The sequence below is a fragment of the Stegostoma tigrinum genome, chromosome 37 (assembly GCF_030684315.1).
Source record: "Stegostoma tigrinum isolate sSteTig4 chromosome 37, sSteTig4.hap1, whole genome shotgun sequence".
Classification (NCBI taxonomy): domain Eukaryota; kingdom Metazoa; phylum Chordata; class Chondrichthyes; order Orectolobiformes; family Stegostomatidae; genus Stegostoma; species Stegostoma tigrinum.
Window position 1 is genome coordinate 14,760,736 of NC_081390.1, and position 23,409 is coordinate 14,784,144.

Below are 23,409 nucleotides of genomic sequence, written 5' to 3' on the forward strand. Positions count from 1 at the left end.
CTGTGAAGAGCATGGTGTAATTTCTCCAGTTGGGCAAGTACAGGATGATGATTGGTACTCTATTAGTCATGTCATCAGTACCATAGACCATGTCACCGAACATATTTAAGAACGAGATGGATTTTTAAGGGAATCAAGGGGTATGAGGAGAAAGTGGCAATATGGCATTGTGTTGGAGAATCAGCCATGATTCTATTAAATGGTAGAACAGGCATGAAGGGCTGAATGGGCTACAAACCCTAATGCTGTTTCTATGAGATATCCACTCATTAAATTAAAATATGCTCATGGTTTTGAACAGACCTCTTACTGATGGCAATAGGTTACAAATCTATGATTTCATGAAGAAAATTCTCTGAGGTCTATGGAAATTTTAAATGTCTAAACTAATGGCCTGCTTAGATAAATGGGTGAAATGACGTATCTAAATCCTGGTCAGAACCTGGTACCATCCTCAGGTCAGATAGATTATAAAAACCTGTTGTTTTCCCTTGTGTTTGAAATAATGGAGTCACTAATCTACTTGATCTACATGAATTAGCTAAAAGGAAAGTGAGTGATGCGTATATTTCAAAGATAGAAAGCACTTGTAAAAGCAATTTCTTTGGGAAAAGTACTGTGCAGGCTTTTAATGTGTACTAATTACCACAGCAAAAATGTTGGAGTCTTCAATGGATTTACGTGAATGAAAGATCAAAGATTGTGGCACTTGCATTTTAATCTGTTGACTAAAATGAAATGAATAGGGTGGTGATAATGGGGCCCATGAGAGTGACAACAACATAGGTGGTAGAGACTTTAATCCCTCCTTTATTGTTGAAGCCCTAGGCCAAGTCACAATTATATAATCAACTATTTTTATTTCAACTTCATGTTCACATATTGAGATTGTTTCTAGCCTTAGGTGAAAGACTTGAAATCACTTGCAGTGATATGAAAGACCATTTAACCTTTGTTGGTACTTCAAAGTGTAACTTCTGAAATGTCACTTTGTTGGTTTAAAGGCCTCCTCTTTACAGGGGCAGGAGTGACGTAGTTCAAGTGCTTTGCTGTGTTCTGATGTGGGGAGCGGCTTATTGGGGGCATTTGGCATATCTGTTTCAAAGATGTTCAATAAATCAGAGCTTTCTATGTGATAACTCAGTGTGTTACACTTACAAACAAACTATCTGTCGTTGCTTTGCTTCATTCAGGACCCCTGTAGAATGCAAACTCCTAAAACCCAGCAATTTGTGAAATGCAGTAATCGGGGCGTTTTGAGTTGAAGCACAACAACGAAGAATTGTTCAGTTCAGAGTTGCAGTTTTGAAAAAATAGCAAGCAAGCTGTGCAGACAACTCCCTTCTTTGGTAGCATGGTGTAAAAGGTCATAAACTTAACTGACAGTCCCCATCAGGTCAGTCAAAAACAATGTTGGAAACAAAGTTAGTAAGGGCCTGGGTCAAGCCGTGCTCTAAAGTCAGCATTGTCAAAAGCCTCAGTCACATTCATACCTACAGGCAACCTCTGCTGATCCTGAGTCATTAATCAAACTGCAGAGCCAGTCTGACCCTGGCTTCTTCCCTTTGAAGTGTGGTGTCCTTTCCAGCATGAGGAAATAATTTGCTGCCTGATTCAATGAGCCATCAGTGGAGCCTGCAGACCTAATGACATGTGAGAATATTAACCTCCTACCATGAAGAGCTGTGAATCTTGAGAGGCAGTCTATAATTCACCCAGTGCACCGGAGGCACTCTGTCTCACAGTCCCTGTGTCAGAACTTTGTTTTTATTCTTGCTTCCTTCTCCTGCAACTTTGTCGTCAAGATTTTAAAATAGATCTAATCTCGCTTTTTTCTCACATCTCATTTCAACTGCTGTCTCTTGCTTCTGCAGTTTTATTAAGTTTATTAAAACTGGTTGAATCCTACTTTTTATGGCAGGGCTCTGTTCGCCCATTCATTATGGTCTCTTATCTTGGCAGGCAATCAGAACTGAAAGGCAGCTAGTCCATTATGCACATATGAAGCCCATCACTCCTTCAGCATTTGCCAATTCATCAAACATTTATCATTTGCCCTCTGAACAGCATGTCAATTTGCCTGTCACTCCCCAGTCTGTGCTGCTTTGTTTGAGTCTAAACATTGCCTTTTCACACTGGTGTTGTAGACGTATCCTTATAACACATCGCCCCCTCCCTTCAAAGGAAAGTCTCCTTGGTGCTCAGCAGGGAGGGCAGTTGCCACTGCTTGTTGTATGCAGCATGTTTGGAAAATAATGAGGGTGAAGTGTGAGCCATAGGCAATGATTTTGGGATATTAGGTATGACAGGGAGCTTGATCATAATTATCTTAACGAGGATAGGGTTAATTACAGTCGAATCTTAAAGTTCTTTCTATTTGAATCAGGCTGAATGAAATGCATTTTGATGTTTTGTCATTTTGATGTGACTTTGTAAATTGCGATGTAAATCTCTTGGCTACGCAAGGGTTCCTTTGGGATTACGGTGTGATCCCTGCAGTGAGGTAAAGGAGATGGTACATGTGGGTGAGATAATGGGCAGCTTTAGTTCATTAGAGCTGTGCGAATAGATAAGAGAGTAGGCACATAACACTGGTCATCAATTTTACACAAAATAAGAAAAAAAACTACATGCCATCCTTACCTGGTCTGGCCTATGTGTGATTTCAGACCCACAGCAGTGAGGTTGACACTTGACTGCCCTCTGGTCAATTAGGGTTGGGCAATAAATGCTGGCCTAGTCAGTAATGCTCCCATCCCGTGAATGAATAAAAAGAAAGCCATTACGATTCATTTTGTTTCCAGTAAATGGTAGGTAAGTATGAAGTATCGAGCAAGTGTGAAAAAAGACATTTAAATCAAATGTAGTTTCTGTAGTGAACTCTCAATGCCCACAGTTCGCTTTCTCTTCTCCCCACCCTACCTTCCTCGGCTTACAGTTGTGAATTTAGTTAATTACATCACAAAGTGCACATTGAGCTGATGACATGAAAACAACAATTAATGAGAAAGCCCTTGTGTGATGCAGCTCTTTTTAACTGAGCGACTAATAACATCACATGGTGAAATTATCAAAATCAGACAGGTGTTAAGGGGATTTGTACAGAATTTTCTCTGCCTGCTTCTGATACTAAACCAAGCTTCAGTGAGCGTGGTCATTTCAATGGGCAACTCCCTCTAGTGTTCCAGGGCCTTTGTCCCACTTCATGCTTTGACACTTTGTTTCATTCGTCTCCTGAAGCATTTAGATGTGTTTTTCTTGATTTACTAGCACCAAATCATTTGCAGATTCTTGTGGTAAGGATATTCTATTGACATAGCATTATTGGATATCAAAATGTTTTTATGGTTATGTACACCAGAGCATGGGCTATTTGTTGCTGTGAGCGTATGTGTCCCTTAAACAGGCTTTCCAGGTGTATATTTTAAACACACACCTCAAGTAATAAATATCAAATTTTATTTCCTGCACTGATCAGATTGCACAGTGCTCACATTTGAGAGTGATGATAAAACAGGACTCATTAGCTGTACAGGGATGATATTTGGACTGAATGACGGATGACAACTTAAATTTGTGTCCAGGGAATGAAGGTGAAATGTAACAGTGTTATTTATCTTGGGAATGAAGGTTTGGGTCAGTGAAGGCTGGGTGCCTCAAGGCACAAGACGTTGACAAATTCATCCTGTAGGCCGCATATCTGAAGCCTTTTGTTTTAGATCCTGGCTACTCACTAAGTGACCCTCATCCTTCATCCTGCCAACGTGTGAAAAATGTGAGCCTGTGCCAGTGCTCCCTCTGAAACTAATTCTTGTCATTCACTCGCTTGTCAGGCTAAAACCAAAACTTTCCAGCTTGTGAAAGGGAAGGTTGAAATATTTATTTCTGTGGATAATGGCTTTCCTGATTTAGTAGCTTATAATTTTTCCTGCTCCCTCCTTGTTGCAGGTCATTGGAAGGACTGGAAGAATTCATCTGTCTGGAAGAGCTAATCCTGGACAACAATCTTCTCAGAAATGACCTGCAGTTGCCTAGGTTACCACACCTCCATACCCTCACAATCAACAAGAACCAAATATCCTCTGCACAATGACATAGTAAATTGTGTAGCATTTAATTTAGAGGAAATGACTTGAAATTCTATTTGTGTGCATATTGTGTTCTCTTCATTGTTGGACATGCCAGGAATTAATTAGTGGCATGTTAATTCACAAAGTCAAATCATCACGGTTTGGAATTATTTTGTAGGCATTAATGGGAAGAAAAAGACTTTCTTAAAGGAACACGGGAGTTTGTCTTGGATGGAATGGGGCCCTCTGCTGGAATAATTATTGAATGAGATAAAATCAGGTCCGTGGAGAATATTAAATGGGGAAAGGGCAGGCAGTTATCACTGCTGTAAGCAAATAGTGTTCATGGCATACTTTTAATTACATTGGGGTACGTACTATGTGACATACCTATTGAACAATTGTAATATGAAGATTGAAAGGAGAAAATTTAAGTTATTTTACAAAATATTCACTACTAAACTTTCAAATAGGCCAAAAACGACAGGTTTTTTTTGGAGCATACTTCATTAAGGCATTAAAATACCCCCCAGAATAGCTTTAAAATTATCAGAGCCCTGCAGAGTCAATGAAAGTTCAGCAGCATTGATTTTCTCCATTTACTGGGGACATAATTCTGACTGTGCAAAAGTATCAGGCCACCATTTATATTGTTGTGGGGAAATAAGGCTGTTATTGTTTGCCACTGTAGACTCGTTTTACAATGGGCTGAATGTGTTTGTGATGGATGTAGTGTGAAGTAACTGTTTGTTTCCTTGTTGGAAAAGTTTCAGTTTCAACAATTGCTTACCATTTAGCCACACAACATCCATCATTTTGTCAATGTTTTAAATGTTTCACAGTGAACCTTTGAAAGAAAGTGAACTAAAAAGAGGCACATTCTTTCAATATATGCCAAAATTCTGACATGTGTTAGCTGTGAATTGCCCCTTAAACAATAACTTTGACATGTCTTGAGTGCTGCAGTAAATTTGACTGTCAGCTCCTGATGTATATGATTTTTTTACTGCTTCCCTATAAATGCTTTTTCATTAGTGTGATTGAATCCTTAACGATGACCTTTGACACATAACCGAATTAGACAGCCTTTTGGATCATTTAGCTGAAGTGGTGCCTTGGCTTAAGTACCTCAGCCTCCTAGGAAATGAAGCCTGTCCCAATGAACTTGTTAGTTTGGACAACGATGAAAGTGACTATCAAAGATACAGGTTAGTTGTACTTGTTGCTAAGAGATAAGTGGAGTTACCTACAAATGTCTTTCAGTTATCTGCTGGAGAAATGCATAAAAACATCAATGTTGTTCCTTATTGTTTGTTTCTGAATTTTCAGCCACATTTATTCCTAATATACCGGCTATTAATCATTTAAACGATAGGCGTAACTTGAAGAAATTATTCAGTGGCAAATATGCGGGGTTCATTTTAGTGCTGTCAAAAAGACATATACAACTGACAACCTTTATAGTATGAGATATAATATTTATAGCATGTCACACAGCCATAGATCAGAGCAGAAGCACATCTAAAATACTGCAGTTAATAATAAACTTTATGCTGTGTTCTTGAGTGGAGAAATTTTGTTTTAGAAAGCAGTGTAAACTTTTTGTTAATGTTACAGTTCAGTTTTTATATGTGTCTTAATAAGAAAAGGAAAACTTTGCTTTCTAAAACATTACATTTTATGTTGAAAATACAAGGCATGTAGCCATCATGACGTTAGGTTATTTAGTCAAAACAGCACTGCAGGCCCTTTCTGTGCAAATATTGTTTGTATTTTGCAGTAGCGATAAAATACATTGACATCACAAATGGCAACATGTGTAGTTTTCCTACAGTGTAATTCACTACGTATCAGTACAGGCACAACATTTAATTCCATAATATTTCCTGCATGTGCATGTTATACAAAACTTGGGCGAAATAACTGGGAAATTTGCAGATCCTAAACTACCTTCAATGCTTTTTCCTCTATTTTCCTACCCATTTAATATAGTCAGTATTGATTCTACTTTGTCTCATTATCAAACTGCCATAGTATTTCCACTTAATTGCTGCCCCTTTTCTAGCACTCCTTTAAAGTTCTTCAAAACGTGCTTCCATAATTATTTTTAGTATAAACCTTAGCTGAGTTGTGTCTTTCATTAAGAAACTTGCATCTTCTCGATCAGTAAAATTTAACTCCTTAATGATGTCAGCTTGTTAAAATTAGGAGATTACGAACTACACAAACTATACAGCCCATTTCTACTTCTGTGTGCCAACATTTCGGATCTCAACTCAGGCATTGGCAGCAAAATAAAATTGTGCTGAGTATCCCTGCTGTAATGGTAAAGGACATAGGCTAGGATTCCTCATTTTGATCTCTATGTAAAATTTGTGCCAGTCCCTATGGAGGCTGGCAGGTGTGGGCCCAGCTGCAATGTGGCCTTTGGGCAAATAGTCTGCAAATATTGCCTTAACTCACTCATGAACAATGGGCACTTAGGCAAGCCCTGAAGGATGCATAGTACCCATGGGTTGAGGGTCAGTGGTGGGGCAGTTGAGAAAACCAGTGTAAAGTTAATGGAAGGGGAATGTTTTAAAAAAAATAGTAAACAGTGATGGCAAATAGGACTCAGAAATATATTCAGATATGTAGCCTTGACTCCAGCATGCATGAAGCTGGATATTTTTAAAATATTTATTCTTAAAGGATTTGACAAATAATAGGCCATTGGATGCTAACTTCCACAAAAGGTTGACAAGTTATATGGAGGATGAGAAAATTGTAGAAAATAAAGTAGATTAGATTTCAAGACGATTTTAATGGAATAAAAAGGTGAGAGAGAAGTTAAGGACAGTTTCAGAAAGTGATTGAAAATGGCCAAATGTTTTTAGGACTATTTCTGTTAATTTTATAATTGCAAAAAGGTGTGTAAGCTGCAAATCTGAAACAAATTAAGAGAATGCTAGAGGAACTCTGATTTGGCAGCATCAGTGGCAAGTCTATTAAATGTATATGTCAGTTATTTGAATGTAAGCCTGTCAAGCAACTAGTGCCTGCATATGGGATATGGGCCAAAAGCAGGCTGGTGGGACTAGTTCAGTTTGGGCTTATGTTCAGCTTGCACTGGTTAGACTGAAGGATTCTTTCTCCAATCTGCATGACTCTACGACTATAATATGATCTAGGAAGCATCACTAAAGGAGACTACAACAAAGCAATAAATGGATTTCAGTGTTAGTAATTGCAAAGTAGTACATTTTCATTGAAAAGAAATGAGAGCAGTAATTATATTTGATTGAGGATGAAATTGTGGAGTAGATGGATTTTGGGAATTTATTGTTACAAGATATCAAACCAAGTAGATAAAGTAATTGAACTACAGATTTTTAAAAAATCGTTTTAAATACCCTTCTGTTTCTGTGTTGGGTTACAAATGAGGAGCATTTATATGGAAGATTTGTTGGCCCACAGACTAAATCTTCCAGATGGCTGTACTCCTTTCGTACTCATCAGCATCATCATAAAATGTTGTAAATGATTTTTTTCCTACTATTTAGTTAAAGAAGAAAATGTTCTTATTGGTGAATAATTTTCCACCATATTTATACATACTGCTGAGTAATGGAAACAATATGAAAAACAGATTATCAGTTTGATATAAACAATGTAACTGAACACAGACTCTTTTCAGCAGTGCCAAAATGAGGCTTAGTGTATATGTCCATTTGATATCAGTTATGGGAGTATTTCTGTCCATCATAATTGATTCCTAAATACATAAATCAGTTGTGATGGATTTTATTTGATGCAAAAATATCTAGTAAATTGGTATTATTTAATTTTAAAGGCTTAAAATGTACAAGGCATTGATTGTACGTCCTACAATTATGCTGCAGTGTACTTCAGGTCATAGAGTTTTAGAGGTATACTGCATAGAAACAGATCTTTCACTCCAACTCATCCATGTTGACCTGGTATACTAAATTGATCTAGTCCCATTTGTCAGCATTTAGCCCCTATGCTCTAAATCCTTCCTATGCGTATACCCATTCAGATGCCTTTTAAATATTGTAATTTTACCAGCCTCCCCCACTTCCTCCGGCAGGTGACATAAACCTTAATAAACCATGATTCCTTTTAATTGTGCAATGCTTGAATCACTTCTAAATGGCCTTCATTTGGCCAACAAACTTCAATACAATAAGTTTCTTTTTTTTAAATCATAAAACATCTTTTTCACATTTAGATTCGCAGTTATTGGAAACAACATTGACTGAAATTGTGGGTGTAGAAATTTAGAGGAACTGCAAAGGAAACCTTCTGTACTTGGACAACTGGGAAGATAGGAAGGGAAATGATAGAGAAATATCCAACTTTTTTGTGAGATGTTTTTCTCTTCCTTCAGAAGATTTGGACATTGCTGAGATAGTCAGCATTTACTGCCCATTTCTCATTGCTATTGAAAAGACAGTGATGACTTATCTTCTTGAATGAATTTTTGGGTTAGCCAGGCCAGTTAAAAGGACAAGAAGAGCTGAATGTGTTGTGATACACTGGAGGTGCATGTAGGTCAGGAAGGGAAAGGAAAGCATATTTCCTTCTCTGGAGTTCATGAGTGGACAAGTTGCATTTTACCACTGTCGGATCGTTTCAAGTCATCATTACTGAAAGTAGGTTTCTATTTTGTACTTTATTTAATCATTCAGCTTAAATGTTCCAGCTGCATAATGTATGTTATGTAATTTAACTTCATACGCACCCACTCCTGGTCAAGTCTGACTTGCTTCTACTCTGGTTCAATAGTTCTGAGATGGTTGACAAGTCTATCTGTGATTTACAGTGGCTGTCACATTTGGGCCTAGTGGCACTTAAAGGAATAGGTAAATAGGTTTTTAGAAATTTGTGATTGCCCTCCAACATGTCAATTTCACCTCTGTGTGCTTCCTGATGACACCTCTCAATGTGGAGAGGAAAGATACTGAACTTTCTTAATCATTGTCTCTGAACATGATCATTGGGATAGATTAAGACCATAGCCATAGGAGCAGGATTAGGCCACTCCGCCCATTGAGTCAGCACCACTATTTGATCATATTTCTCAACCTATTCCCCTGCCTTCTGCCCGTAACCCTTAAACCCCTTACTAATGAAGTACCTATCTATCTCTGTATTAAGGACAGGCTTATCATTCCAAAACTGAGCATAGATAAGATGGCATATGTCAATAGGCAATTTAAGTAGCAGCCCAAACTAATCTCATTGTCTGGCACATTTATCAATTCTTGATCACTTTCAATTCAGGGGACAAATTCTGGATTGAAGTAGGTGATACAGATTGGTATGTGAGGAACAGCATTAGGAATACCTTTGAATGAAGTATCAGCTAAGTGAAATAACTCACATGGGGCTATATGCGCATTAAGCACTAAACGCTCCAGGCTTGAGCAAAAACTTTGCGGTCCTGCAGCCAGTCACTTAGACCAAAGCTCATTAGCCGTGTTCCATTCAGCTGAGACCGTTGATTAATAATTAAGTAACTATCAGGAGGAAAATGCCACCAACACCTCCACCCTGACCGACCATACCATATGAATAACAGGAGATTAGACTAAACTGCTTGTGAGAGTCTTGTGTCAGAAGCGCCAATCAGATTCTGCTACTTGGCCTCAGCCTAAGGTCTACAAACTCTTAGATACTGGCCTGCAATTAATTTACTTCATTTCATATTAACCAGGAGCAAAATTCACTGATACTGAGGGCTGAGATGATATACCAACTAGTGATATTGATATTTGCCAGACTTATTTGCTCCTCTGCTTAACTTATTTCATTAGAGTTGTGACATACTTACTCAACAACGTTGAAAATTGTCTGGAAATCTTCTATTCATAAAACATGGTCTAACTCTAAACAAGCTAATTGTCACTTTGTCAGTCCACTTCCTCGCAAGAAAAAAGTCATCAATAATGCAGTCAAATAACTTTTCCTTCTCAAGGGCAACTTGGAATAGCAATAAGCATTGGCACAGCCAGCGTTGCTCACATTCCATGAATGAGTTTTAAATAAAAAGCAATTCAGTTGCACAATACCAATAATATATGATCCACAAACACTAGAAACAGATCTATGCCACCCTACCATTCAAACCTGTTCTGCTATCCAACAAGATCAGAGCTAGTCTCATTACTCCTCATTCCTGCCTGCTTCCAATAACCTTTCACCCTTTCTTTTAACAAGAATTCATCTACCTCTATTTTAAAAATATTCAAAATCTGCGCTTCTGGTGCTTTTTGTGGAAGAGATTTCCAAAGACACTCTGCTCTCTGAGGGGAAAAATATCTCCTATTGCTGTCTTAATTTGACAATTTCTTAAACAACCCCTGGTGTGATATTCTTCCACTAGAGGAGACATCTTTTACACAAGCATCATGTTAACACCCCTCAGGATCTCAACTGCTTCAATTAAGTCCTTTTTTAACTTTTCTAAGCTCCAGTGGATACAAGCCTAACCTGTCCAACCTTTTCCCGCAAGACCCATTACAAGTTAGTCTGGGAAAAGCAAAGTTCATAGCAAAATAATTCAGTTGCTGGAAATCTGAAATAACAAACAAAGTGCTCAGGAAAATTGGCAGCATCTGTTGAGAGAGTTTGACAGAGTCATATTGGGCTCAAAATGTTAAATGGCTTTCTTTATAGTCTGTTGTGTGGCACCACATTAAATGCATTTCAGTTACTTTTATGGGGTCTGTACGACACTTCCTCAAGGGGCTTCTTGCCTCAACCTTCATGTTTACCCAAACTGCTTCTACTTCTTGAGTTTTGTAATTGGGTCATCCCCCTCAATTGTGCAAAACTGTCATTGATTAACAGAATCACCTGTTTGCCTTTTCCTACCTTCCTGTTCTTCTGAAGAGACGTGGACCATTAAACTAGTTTTTTTCTTTTTTTATTTTTGTAACCTCTAGTGTTTAACTGTTGATAATAAAATGTGAAGCTGGATGAACACAGCAGGCCAAGCAGCATCTCAGCAGCACAAAAGCTGACGTTTCGGGCCTAGACCCTTCTTCAGAGAGGGGGATGGGGTGTGGGTTCTGGAATAAATAGGGACAGAGGGGGAGGCGGACTGAAGATGGAGAGAAAAGAAGATAGGTGGAGAGAGTATAGGTGGGGAGGTAGGGAGGGGATAGGTCAGTCCAGGGAAGACGGACAGGTCAAGGAGGTGGGCTGAGGTTAGTAGGTAGATGGGGGTGCGGCTTGGGGTGGGAGGAAGGGATGGGTGAGAGGAAGAACAAGTTAGGGAGGCAGAGACAGGTTGGACTGGTTTGGGGATGCAGTGGGTGGAGGGGAAGAGCTGGGCTGGTTGTGTGGTGCAGTGGGGGGAGGGGACGAACTGGGCTGGTTTCGGGATGCGGTGGGGGAAGGGGAGATTTTGAAACTGGTGAAGTCCACATTGATCCCATTAGGCTGCAGGGTTCCCAGGCGGAATATGAGTTGCTGTTCCTGCAACCTACGGGTGGTATCATTGTGGCACTGCAGGAGGCCACAATGCCACCTGTAGGTTGCAGGAACAGCAACTCATTCCGCCTGGGAACCCTGCAGCCTAATGGTATCAATGTGGACTTCACCAGTTTCAAAATCTCCCCTTCCCCCACCGCATCCTGAAACCAGCCCAGTTCGTCCCCTCCCCCCACTGCACCACACAACCAGCCCAGCTCTTCCCCTCCACCCACTGCATCCCAAAACCAGTCCAACCTGTCTCTGCCTCCCTAACTTATTCTTCCTCTCACCCATCCCTTCCTCCCACCCCAAGCCGCACCCCCATCTACCTACTAACCTCATCCCACCTCCTTGACCTGTCCGTCTTCCCTGGACTGACCTATCCCCTCCCTACCTCCCCACCTATACTCTCTCCACCTATCTTCTTTTCTCTCCATCTTCAGTCCGCCTCCCCCTCTCTCCCTATTTATTCCAGAACCCTCACCCCATCCCCCTCTCTGAAGAGGGTCTAGGCCCGAAACGTCAGCTTTTGTGCTCCTGAGATGCTGCTTGGCTTGCTGTGTTCATCCAGCCTCACATTTTATTATCTTGGATTCTCCAGCATCTGCAGCTCCCATTATCAGTGTTTAACTGTTGATTTACTGTGAGATTTGCACAATCTATCACTTCCTTTTGTGGTCTGTTTATCACTTCTAATATTAATACCTGCTTCTCTTGCCTTGCCTATACTCTTTGATATCCATGCTCAGTTTACATCCTGCTGGCATTTGTACAGTCCAGAGCATCTCAAAGTCTTACTGAATAGGTATTGTGAAAGCTGAATGTCAGAGAACAGATATTAGTAATTACCCTCTGCATCAAGACCATCGTTAATCCAATCAGGAACTGAAGAACCGTTGTAAAACTGAAATTAATCAGAATGAAATGGGAAACCAGCCCATTGCTGAAGCAAAACAAGGTGTTTGTGGATATTGCAGATGTGACATCTTAGCTCCTATTGAACTTCACTTCAGGTATTCTCAGATGAAGTGTTCCTTGGGGAAATATTCTTGGTCTCGAACAGTCAGTTCCTTCTATTCAGGAGGTGGGTAGGGGAGGGTGGAAGGAAGAGGCCATTTGGTCCGTCATGCTGTGTTATCTAGTACAGCTCTATTCTCTAGTGGCAATCTCTTACCTTTTTCCCCTTATCTTTGCACACCATTCCTATCCAAAACAAAACCATCTAATGCCCTCCTGAATGCCTCAATTGAACCTGCCTCCAGTATGCTCCTGGGCAGTGCTTCCACACTCTAACTACTCACTGTGTGTGAAAATGCTTTTCGTCACATCACCCTTGCTTCATTTACCTATTGCTTTAAATCTATGCCCTCTTGTTCCAATTTGTTTTAGAAGCAGAAACAGCTTCACCCATTCTCCTCTGTCCAGGCTGCTTGTGATTTTGAAAACCGAAATAAAATCTCTGAGCAGAGATTTTAGGACCTGCAGATGCTGGAGAATCTGAGATAACAAGGTGTAGACCTGGATGAACACAGCCAGGCCAAGCAGCATCAGAGGAACAGGCAGGCTGACGTGTAGCTATGGAAGAGGGATTCGATATATTCTAGGTTGCTGTGGGAGTTGGTGGACTTGAAATGAATATATCCCTCTTCCGTAGCTGCAATGGCCCTAAACCCCACCTTTTCTTCCATTACATTAATGACTGTACCGGCGCCGCCTTGTTCTCCCACGAGGAGCTCGAACAGTTCATCCACTTCATCCACTTCATCAACACCTTCCACCCCAACCTTAAGTTCACCTGGACCGTCTCTAATACCTCTCTCTCCTTCCTGGACCCCTCTGTCTCCATCTCTGCCAACCACCTAGAAACTGATATCCATTTCAAGTCCCCCGATTCCCACAGCTACCTAGAATATACCTCTTCCCACCCACCTTCCTGCAATTCCCAATTCCTTCGCCTCCGCCACATCTGCTCCTGGGATGAGGCATTCCACTCCCGTACATCTCAGGTGTCCTCTTTTTTTCAAAAGCTGCAACTTCCCCTCCACAGTGATCGAAAATGCTCTCGACCGTGTCTCCCACATTTACCGCAACTCATCCCTCACACCCCCTATCCTCAATAATAACCAAAACAGAACCCCCTCGTCCTCATATACCACCCCCCCACCTCAAAATCCAGCGTGTCATCCACCAACATTTCCACCATCTGCAATCTGACCCCATTACCAAAGACATTATTCCCTCCCCACCCTTATGTGCTGTCTGGAGGGTCCACTTTCTCTCGTTGTGGCCTCCTCTACATCAGGGAAACCAAACGGAGGCTTGGGGACCACTTTGCGGAACACCTATGATCAGTTCGCAACAAACAACTATACTTCCCAGTCGCATTTTCAATTCCCCCCTACTCCTTGGATATCCATCCTGGGCCTCCTGCATTGACACAATGATGCCACCTGAAAGATGCAGGAACAGCATCTCATATTTTGCTTGGGAACCCTGCAGCCCAAGGGTATCAATGTGGACTTCACAAGCTTCAAAATCCCCCCCCTCCCCTGACGATATACCAAAACTAGCCCAGCTAGTCCCCGCCTCCCTAACCATCCCTCCCACCTCAAGCCCCACCCCCATCCCATACCCACTAACCTCATCCCACCCCCCGACCTGTCCATCCTCCCTGGACTGACCTATCCCCTCCCTAATTCCCCACCTACATTCACCTTCACTGGATCTAACCCTGCTTCTTTGACCTGTCTGTTTCCTCTCACCCTACCTTCTCCTTTATCCATCTTCTGTCCTCCTCCCCCTGTTTCCCTATTTATTCCAGAATCCCCTTCCCCTCCCCCATTTCTGAAGAAGGGTCCAGATCCAAAACGTCAAACTTTCCTGCTCCTCTGATGCTGCTTGGCCTGCTATCTTCATCCAGCTTCACACTGTGTTATCTCATTGGCCATTACTCTCTGTTTTCTATCACTCAGCCAATTCCGTATCCATACATCAACTAGCAGGAGGCAGAGGCTCCACAAGTATTTCCATGCTCAGTGACAAGGAAGTGCAAGAAATCAGCTTGTACCATTTGCAACCATCTGTAGCCAAAATATGGACTGGAAACTCAATTTGTTTCCTCCAGAGGCCCCTGGCATCTCAGATTGCAGTCTTCAGGCATTTTATTCACAGCACATGATGCCAAGAATCATCTAAAAGTGCTGAATACTGCAATGGCGATGGGTTCTGACAACATTCCAGCAATAGTGCTGCAGAACTCGCTGAACCCCTTACCAAGATTTTCCTGTACAGCTACAACACTAGCATCTACCCCAACAATGTGCAAAATTACTTGGTTATAATTTGTCCAGAAAAAAATCTTTAAAAAAAAACTCCAATCTGGCCAATTATTGTCCAATTATTAGTCTTCTCGATCATTGGCAAGTGATCCAGCTCCAAGGACACATGTCTTATGTCTACGTCATAATCCCTCAGGAAGTTCTGTGGGTTGTTGCTGATATCTCCAGCCTCCTGCAACAAGAAGTATTTCCCAATGAACTGAATGTCCAAATAACATCATACACCTTCAGAGAGGGGGTCTGCTTGTTGACCTTTTGTTGTTGGTCACTTTTTGAATATGGCAATTGATGTTATGTCAAATGGAACTTTTAAAGGTTAAAGAAACGCTGCAAGTAGACACTGGAGATTATTTTGCTTGGAATTTCACTTTAAGATTTCTGTGTAATTTCCTGCATTGTCTACCACTAGTGGTGGAGAGACTAGAGTTCCATAAATAATGATTAAGGTTTCATTGCTTGAAAATAGATCCCTGGTGAAATATTTCTTTCATAAAAGGCATTTCCTATCACTACTTCCATGAGGCAGTTTCCACAAAAGATTGAAAATACTTCAAAGACATCCCTCTCAATGACTGGGCAAAGCATGTCTGTGCTTTTATCTTTACATTAGAATAAAGCATGTCAAGACAATATGCAAGCAAATAATGTCAAAACATTATTCCACAGGTCCTCTAAAATAGTTGTTATAGACATTTATAAGAAAATTGCATATAATTGTCGCAATAGTGATAAAATATGGGTTATCAATGTTCAAATTCCATTGTCTGATTTTAATACCAGGGATCTCCATGAACTAAAATGGTTTTAAAAAAGAAAAAAAAGTCTACTGATTTGAAAAGGCCTCAATAATCAGCTGACTATACACATTAGCCACCTTTGTAAATCAATGGTGAATAAACGAAATCATCTGAACGGTAATTAGCAGTTTATTTTATCAACATGCTGAATCCAGTTGGATGTGAAAGAACCCTCATCTTTTAATTTGATTTGCACCTGTGTGATAAATTTCCTTTATGGTAATGCTTTTTTTTCCTCCAACACTTACCCATCTTGGGAACAAGGATCTCAGATGTGAGAATATACAAACTAGCTGTAACATTTGCTCTCTTACAATCTAATGAGGTCTTCTCTGAATTGAGGAATTCTGAAACTTAAAACTACTGCATCAACTATCTCATTGGCAACTACTTTTTGTCCTGAAGAAGAAGTCCATCAGGACCTGGGCATTTTTCCGCCCACAGCTCCAACAATTTACAAAATCAAGACAATACAAAACATCTGTTCACTTCATGTGCTGTATTTTCTTTTTTTCTATTATTTATTCTCCTGCATCACTTTCTGTAGGGCCAGTGCTCACTTTGTTAACTCACTTTCTTATAAGTGCACAGAGAAACTCTCACTATCTATTATTATGTTGTTGGCCAGCTTTCCCTAATGCTGTAACCTTCCTTCCTACTTTAATTTTCCCTTCTTATTCATTTTTTTATAAGTTTACATTGTGTCCAACTTTTTGTCCAGCTGCCTATGTTTGAGAAATTTTGTACTTTCTTTGATCTTCTAGTCATCCACAGGTGGTAGGTCTGTACAATATAAAAGTGTTCATATTCTTTGGGATGTATCTGTTTTATATATTCTGAAATAGCCGCTTAAATGTCTGCCACTGCACCTCTATTGAACAATTGTTTACCCAAATTTTCCATATCACTTTATTCACTTCGATTTTCATGCCCTCATTATAGCCTATATTTGAATTTTTTTAAAAGAAATATCTCATTCAGTACTTGTATTACACTTAAGAGTCAATCATAATTTCATCACTTCTACTTCTGGGTGTCGTTGCTAAGAGATCATTAATTGGTTGGCACAATGACTCTGATTTGCCAAGATGTTGCTGCAGAGAGAACAGTGAGGTACTATGGACTCCCAAGCTTCCCAGATAGCATTAGAAAAAAGAATTGTGAACCTTAGACAGATTGGTGTTTGTTGGCCTGCATAGACATGGAGGGTTGAAGGACCTGTTCCTATACTGTGAGACACTATATCTATCTTCTTTGCAGGGACATATCTCTGCATATGATAAAAAGTTGCCTGTAACAAGCATTAGTGTTGTAAATTCAGATGATTATCTTAAGCTGGCCACACTTGCAAGCACTCAGGATTATTCAGCAATTGTTGTGCTGGGACCAACTTCACCTACTGGCGTGGCAGGCCCATGGCAGGTGCCACCTCCCTGGCCCTATGTTCATCCTTGGAACATCTGGATACCAAGGATACCTACGTCAGGCTCCTATGTATTGACTAAAGCTCTGCCTTCAACACTGTAATTCCAAACAAACTCATCTCCAAACTCCAAAACCTAGGCCTTAGCTGCCCCAGCATCTCTCGCATAGCTGAATCCTTGACTGCCTGTCCCCACAGGCTGCCAACAGTAAGACCATGCTACCACACTCCCTCCACCATAATACTCAGTACCAGTACCCTGTAAGGCTGCGTACTCACCGCCGCAGTATACTCCTTATATAGTCATGACTAAATGGCCAGATTTTGCCCCAATTCCAATTACAAGCTTGCTGATGACATCACCATTGTAGCTCAGATCTTAAACAATGATGGGACAGAATATAGGAAGGAGATTAAGTACTTAGCAGCACGGTATAAAGACAGCAATCACTCCATCAACATTAGCAAAATGAAGGAGCTGGTCATTGACTTCAACGAGTGGAGTAGATAGCATGTCACTGTCTGCATCAATGCACCTGAGGTGGCGATGGTCAAGAACATCAAGTTTGTGGGAGAGATGATCTGTCCTGGTCCACCCATGTCGGTGCAACAGCCAAAGAAGCACAGCAATGTCTCTACTTCCTCAAGATGCTGGGGAAATTCAGCATGTCCACAAAGACACTTACCAATTTTTTACAGATGCACCATAGAATGCATCACAGTGTGGTAACAGCAACTGCTCTTCCCAAGACAACAGTTCTGAGGAAGGGTCATGGACCCGAAATGTTAACACTGTTTTCTCCTTCACAGATGCTGCCGGACCTGCTGAGTTCTTTCAGCAAACTTTGTTTTTGTTCCTGATTTGCAGCATCCGCAGTTCTTTTGGTTTTTAGACACTACAGTGTTACGAACACAGCCTAGTCCATCACACAAACCATTGACTCCATCTACACTCCCTGCTGCCTCAGAAAAGCAACCAACACAATCAAAGACCCCCTCCTATCCAGTTTATGCTGCCTCCTGCTCTGGTTATGCTGTCTTCCACCCTCTTCCATTCGGTAGAAGATTTAAACGTTTAAAATGTACGAACAGATTCATGAACAGCTTCTGCCCTGTTGCTGTCTGACTTTAGAATAGGCCACTCAAATGTTAATTTTGGTTTCTTTCTGTGCACCTTCTCTGTCTCTGTCTTAAAGACACTCAGTAATTCGGCTTTCACACCTTCTGTTGCCATGAGTTCCACAGATTGATCAGATTTCTCTGGCTGAAGAAATTCCTCCTCATCTCAGTTCTAACAAGTCATCCCTTCACTCTTGTGCCCTCAGGTCCTAGTCTCTCCTACCATTGGAAATATGTTCTCCATTATCCACTCTATTCAGGTCCCTTTATTATTTAAGTTTCAACCAGATTCTCCATCACTTTCTAAACTCCATCAAATACAGACCCAGAATCTTTATCTACTCCTCAAGTGACAAGCCCTTCATTCCTGTAATCATTCTTGTGAACCTCCTCTGGACCCCTTTCAAGGCCACCACATCCTTTCTTAGATATACGTAAAACTGTTCACAATACTCCAAAAACAGTCTGACCAGAGCCTTATGCAGCCTCAGCAGTACATCTCTGCTCTTGTATTCTAGCCCTCTCGAAATGAAAACCTTCATTGTTTCTGATTAGTGTATTTTAAAAATTTTCTTCAGCTCTTCAAATCATCTCCAAATCTGTTGTTTTGTGGGATCCCGAATCCCTTTTGCTGTCCTTTAGCCAAATTCCTCTCTCCTCAGCTTTGACAGTCAAGTCATCAGTTTTCTCTTTCTGATAACTCCATTTCTTGTCGCCATCAAATTCATCTCCTGAACTACCTTCTTAATCAAATTTCAGAATTTGCTGGTAACGTAGTTTTGCTCAGCATTGATTGTAACTGATTACATTTTTATACATTTTGTTACATGACAATTTTATTTAGAAGAAAGTACTAAATTTGATTTTTTTTCGTTTGCCTTGAGCAGTGACCAAGAGAGATAGCAGAATGTGAGCTGAACAGTTTAAATTTGCTGATAAGCATGCACATTGACTAGTACTGTCAAGACTGAAAATATATTTGGATGCTAACTAGTTCCAAATGCTTAACTCAATTGAGTTACCTTGGAGCCATGGCAATAGAGCTGAAATTTATGATACTCTTCGTAGCCATTATTTATTTTGTTTGTGATGTTGATATTTTTGGTTGAAAGCAAAACTAATCAAACATTTAATTAATTCGATATTTATTTTAAATAAAATCACTTCTTTCATTGCTCAAAGTAAGTAGAGAAGATATGTTATTTTATAAGAAAAGGAATTTTGCACAATGAAAGCAGTGGCATCCTATTATATAATTACGAGGGGGGGGGGCGATTACTTTAAATAGGTACATCCTGAAGTCAGTTAAAGGTAATTGCAGTTGATAATGGAAATTTGTACCAAAGTTGGCAGCTGATTGTAAATCTCCTGCTCCTTCCCTTGAAAAAGGGCCAGATATTGAATGTTGGAACAAACCAGCAGGAAATGACTGCCCTTTCTAATAAAAATAATTGTTGATAAATTGTTTTGTTCATTGGCTCATTCCTAATTAATTTCAAGTGAGATTTGTTGTTTTAAGAATATGATATTTGCACCAGTCAGGTAAAAGAATGGCATACTTAGCATGACTGACAATTTGGTACACAATATTGTTCAGACCATGGCATGTACTGATTCTAAAAAAAGGAACTGTCTTCTGCTTGTCTGCTTATGCTTAATGGATCAATTGGTCAATATGATAATGGCTTGCAATTGGTCACTTAATTTAGGCATTTTCCATTTTATACCGAGTGAATTGACTCTTTCTTAGAAAATACTACCCTGCAATATTTTTGGTATTGTTGACCAGCCTGCTGGGGCTAAGGAAAACATAAGGTTTATTTATCTTAGTGTGACTGCCCTCTTATTATCAGAGATTATTATGTGAGATTTTTTGCCTGAAGCCCACCCCCATCTCTGAATTCCATCTCTATGTTGTAAAAATTAAAGGTACTATGACTTAAAATGGAGTCTGTTGGAGTCCTAATCTTTTTCTTTTTCACTTATATCTTTTATTTCTATTTCCTTCATGGGGATAACCATTGTGACAGTTTTAGAAGTCAACGGGAACATGTCCTCTTCTCCTTTGGAGGGTAGTGGAGTGCTAAGTCCTGTGAGTGGTCTCTTGCCCTCTGCTGCGTAGGAGGGTAATTTGTAGTTGACTCTGACTCCCTAGTCTGGTTGTCATCTGGATTACTGGATGATACAATATGTTTAGTTGGTATGGCGAAGGAGGTTGCTTCTGTTTGGCAATTAGTTCAAGTGTTGCTTCTTATTGTATTAAACTCTGTTTGGATAAGGTAAGAATGTGAATGCGGTGCTTGTTCAAATGTCCATAGTGAGCTTGGTCTCCAATTCAAACTGGTTATGCTGGCTAGAGATGTAACAGGTTTAAGAACATAGAGAACATAGAACAGTACAGCACAGAACAGGCCCTTCAGCCCACAATGTTGTGCCGACCATTGATCCTCATGGATGCACCCTCAAATTTCTGTGACCATATACATGTCCAGCAGTCTCTTAAATGACCCCAATGACCTTGCTTCCACAACTGCTGCTGGCAACGCATTCCATGCTCTCACAACTCTCTGCGTAAAGAACCTGCCTCTGACATCCCCTCTATACTTTCCACCAACCAGCTTAAAACTATGACCCCTCGTGCTAGCCATTTCTGCCCTGGGAAATAGTCTCTGGCTATCGACTCTATCTATGCCTCTCATTATCTTGTATACCTCAATTAGGTCCCCTCTCCTCCTCCTTTTCTCCAATGAAAAGAGACCGAGCTCAGTCAACCTCTCTTCATAAGATAAGCCCTCCAGTCCAGGCAGCATCCTGGTAAACCTCCTCTGAACCCTCTCCAAAGCATCCACATCTTTCCTATAATAGGGCGCCCAGAACTGGACGCAGTATTCCAAGTGCGGTCTAACCAAAGTTTTATAGAGCTGCAACAAGATCTCACGACTCTTAAACTCAATCCCCCTGTTAATGAAAGCCAAAACACCATATGCTTTCTTAACAACCCTGTCCACTTGGGTGGCCATTTTAAGGGATCTATGTATCTGCACACCAAGATCCCTCTGTTCCTCCACGCTGCCAAGAATCCTATCCTTAATCCTGTACTCAGCTTTCAAATTCGACCTTCCAAAATGCATCACCTCGCATTTATCCAGGTTGAACTCCATCTGCCACCTCTCAGCCCATCTCTGCATCCTGTCAATGTCCCGCTGCAGCCTACAACAGCCCTCTACACTGTCAACGACACCTCCGACCTTTGTGTCGTCTGCGAACTTGCTGACCCATCCTTCAATTCCCTCGTCCAAGTCATTAATAAAAATTACAAACAGTAGAGGCCCAAGGACAGAGCCCTGTGGAACCCCACTCACCACTGACTTCCAGGCAGAATATTTTCCTTCTACTACCACACGCTGTCTTCTGTTGGCCAGCCAATTCTGTATCCAAGCAGCTAAGTTCCCCTGTATCCCATTCCTCCTGACCTTCTGAATGAGCCTTCCATGGGGAACCTTATCAAATGCCTTACTGAAGTCCATATACACCACATCCACAGCTCGACCCTCATCAACCTTACTAGTCACATCCTCAAAAAACTCGATAAGGTTTGTAAGGCATGACCTACCCCTCACAAAGCCGTGTTGACTGTATTTGATCAAGCCATGCTCTTCCAGATGGTCATAAATCTTATCCCTCAGAATCCATTCTAACACCTTGCAGACGACAGACGTGAGACTTACCGGTCTATAATTGCCGGGGATTTCCCTATTTCCTTTCTTGAAGAGAGGAATTACATTTGCCTCTCTCCAGTCCTCAGGTACGACTCCAGTGGAGAGCGAGGATGCAAAGATCTTCGCAAGTGGCGAAGCAATTGCATTTCTCGCTTCCCAAAGCAGCCGAGGACAAATCTGATCCGGGCCTGGCGACTTGTCAATCTTAATGTTTGACAAAATTTTCAGTACATCAGCTTCCTCTATCTCTATCCATTCCAGCATGCACACCTGCTCTTCAAAGGTTTCATTCACTACACAGTTCGATTCTTTCGTAAAGACAGAAGCAAAAAACTCATTTAGGGCTTCCCCTACCTCCTCAGGCTCCACACACAAGTTCCCTATGCTATCCCTGATCGGCCCTACTCTTTCTTTGACCATTCTCTTATTCCTCACGTAAGTGTAAAATGCCTTTGTGTTTTCCCGGATTCCTTCTGCCAAGCCTTTCTCGTGCCCCCTCCTGGCTCTCCTCAGACCATTTTTGAGCTCCTTCCTTGCCTGCATGTAATCCTCTCTAGCTGAACTTGACCCTAGCTTCCTCCACCTTATGTAAGCTACCTTCTTCCTTTTCACTAGAAGCTCCACCGCTCTCGTCATCCAAGGTTCCTTTATCTTACCCCTTCTTGCCTGTCTCAGAGGGACATATTTACTCATCACTCCCAACAACTGTTCCTTAAACCATCTCCACATGCCTTGTGATATTTGTTATCCTTCCACATCTGACTCAGGCAATATTCATCCTCTTTCACTCTCATCTTGTACTTTCAGCGCTTGTGTCTGTGGAAAAAGTAAGTGGTCGAGTTCCCAGTTTTCTTACTATTTGGAATTCACATGGTACTGTGTGACGTTAGAGTGGATTTTGAGTTGATGGATATCAAAGAAGTGAAAGTTGGATGTCATTGTTCTTCAACATTGCTTTCGCTGGAGACAGCTCACTGTCAGCTTCATTGTTGGTTTGTGAACATCTTTATGAGCTGATAAATCCATATGATGTTGAGAACTCTTTAACAAGTTCATTGGTGAATTGACATCCATTGAGATTACAAGGTCAAGATTCTATAAAATTCAAATCTCTCTTCCAGCAACATAATCACTGTTTCACAAGCGTGACTCTGCCATTGGTTGATTTGTGTTCTTTAGGAGTTGTAGCATACTATGATCAAGAATGTTGTTACGATCAGCTCCTCTGTAAAGTTCCCCAAGTTGTTACGGTTATGGCAGGATGCCTCAAATCTTTAAATGTCTGGGCGAGGAGAATATAAACTGTCTCTCCTCCTTTATTCACCAAGCTTAATTCACAAAAGAACCCCTCCTTCTAGATATATTTCTCAGAAAACTAAATGAATTCATGTTGTAAAAGGACCCAATGTAACCAGGCTTTCTTGAATTAACAAAAGATTGAGTTTATTAGTTAGCTGTTTT

General features: G+C 40.8%; 1 protein-coding gene across 2 annotated transcripts in view; it reads left to right on the forward strand.

Moving 5' to 3' along the window:
- Positions 1–23,409, forward strand: part of lrmda (leucine rich melanocyte differentiation associated) — an 830,431-nt gene that overhangs the window by 523,724 nt on the left and 283,298 nt on the right. For both annotated transcript variants that reach the window (XM_059640299.1, XM_059640300.1), the window contains 2 exons: positions 3,949–4,080; positions 5,144–5,278. In XM_059640299.1, coding sequence (XP_059496282.1) covers positions 3,949–4,080; positions 5,144–5,278 — 267 coding nt within the window. The remainder of the gene's footprint in view (positions 1–3,948; positions 4,081–5,143; positions 5,279–23,409) is intronic.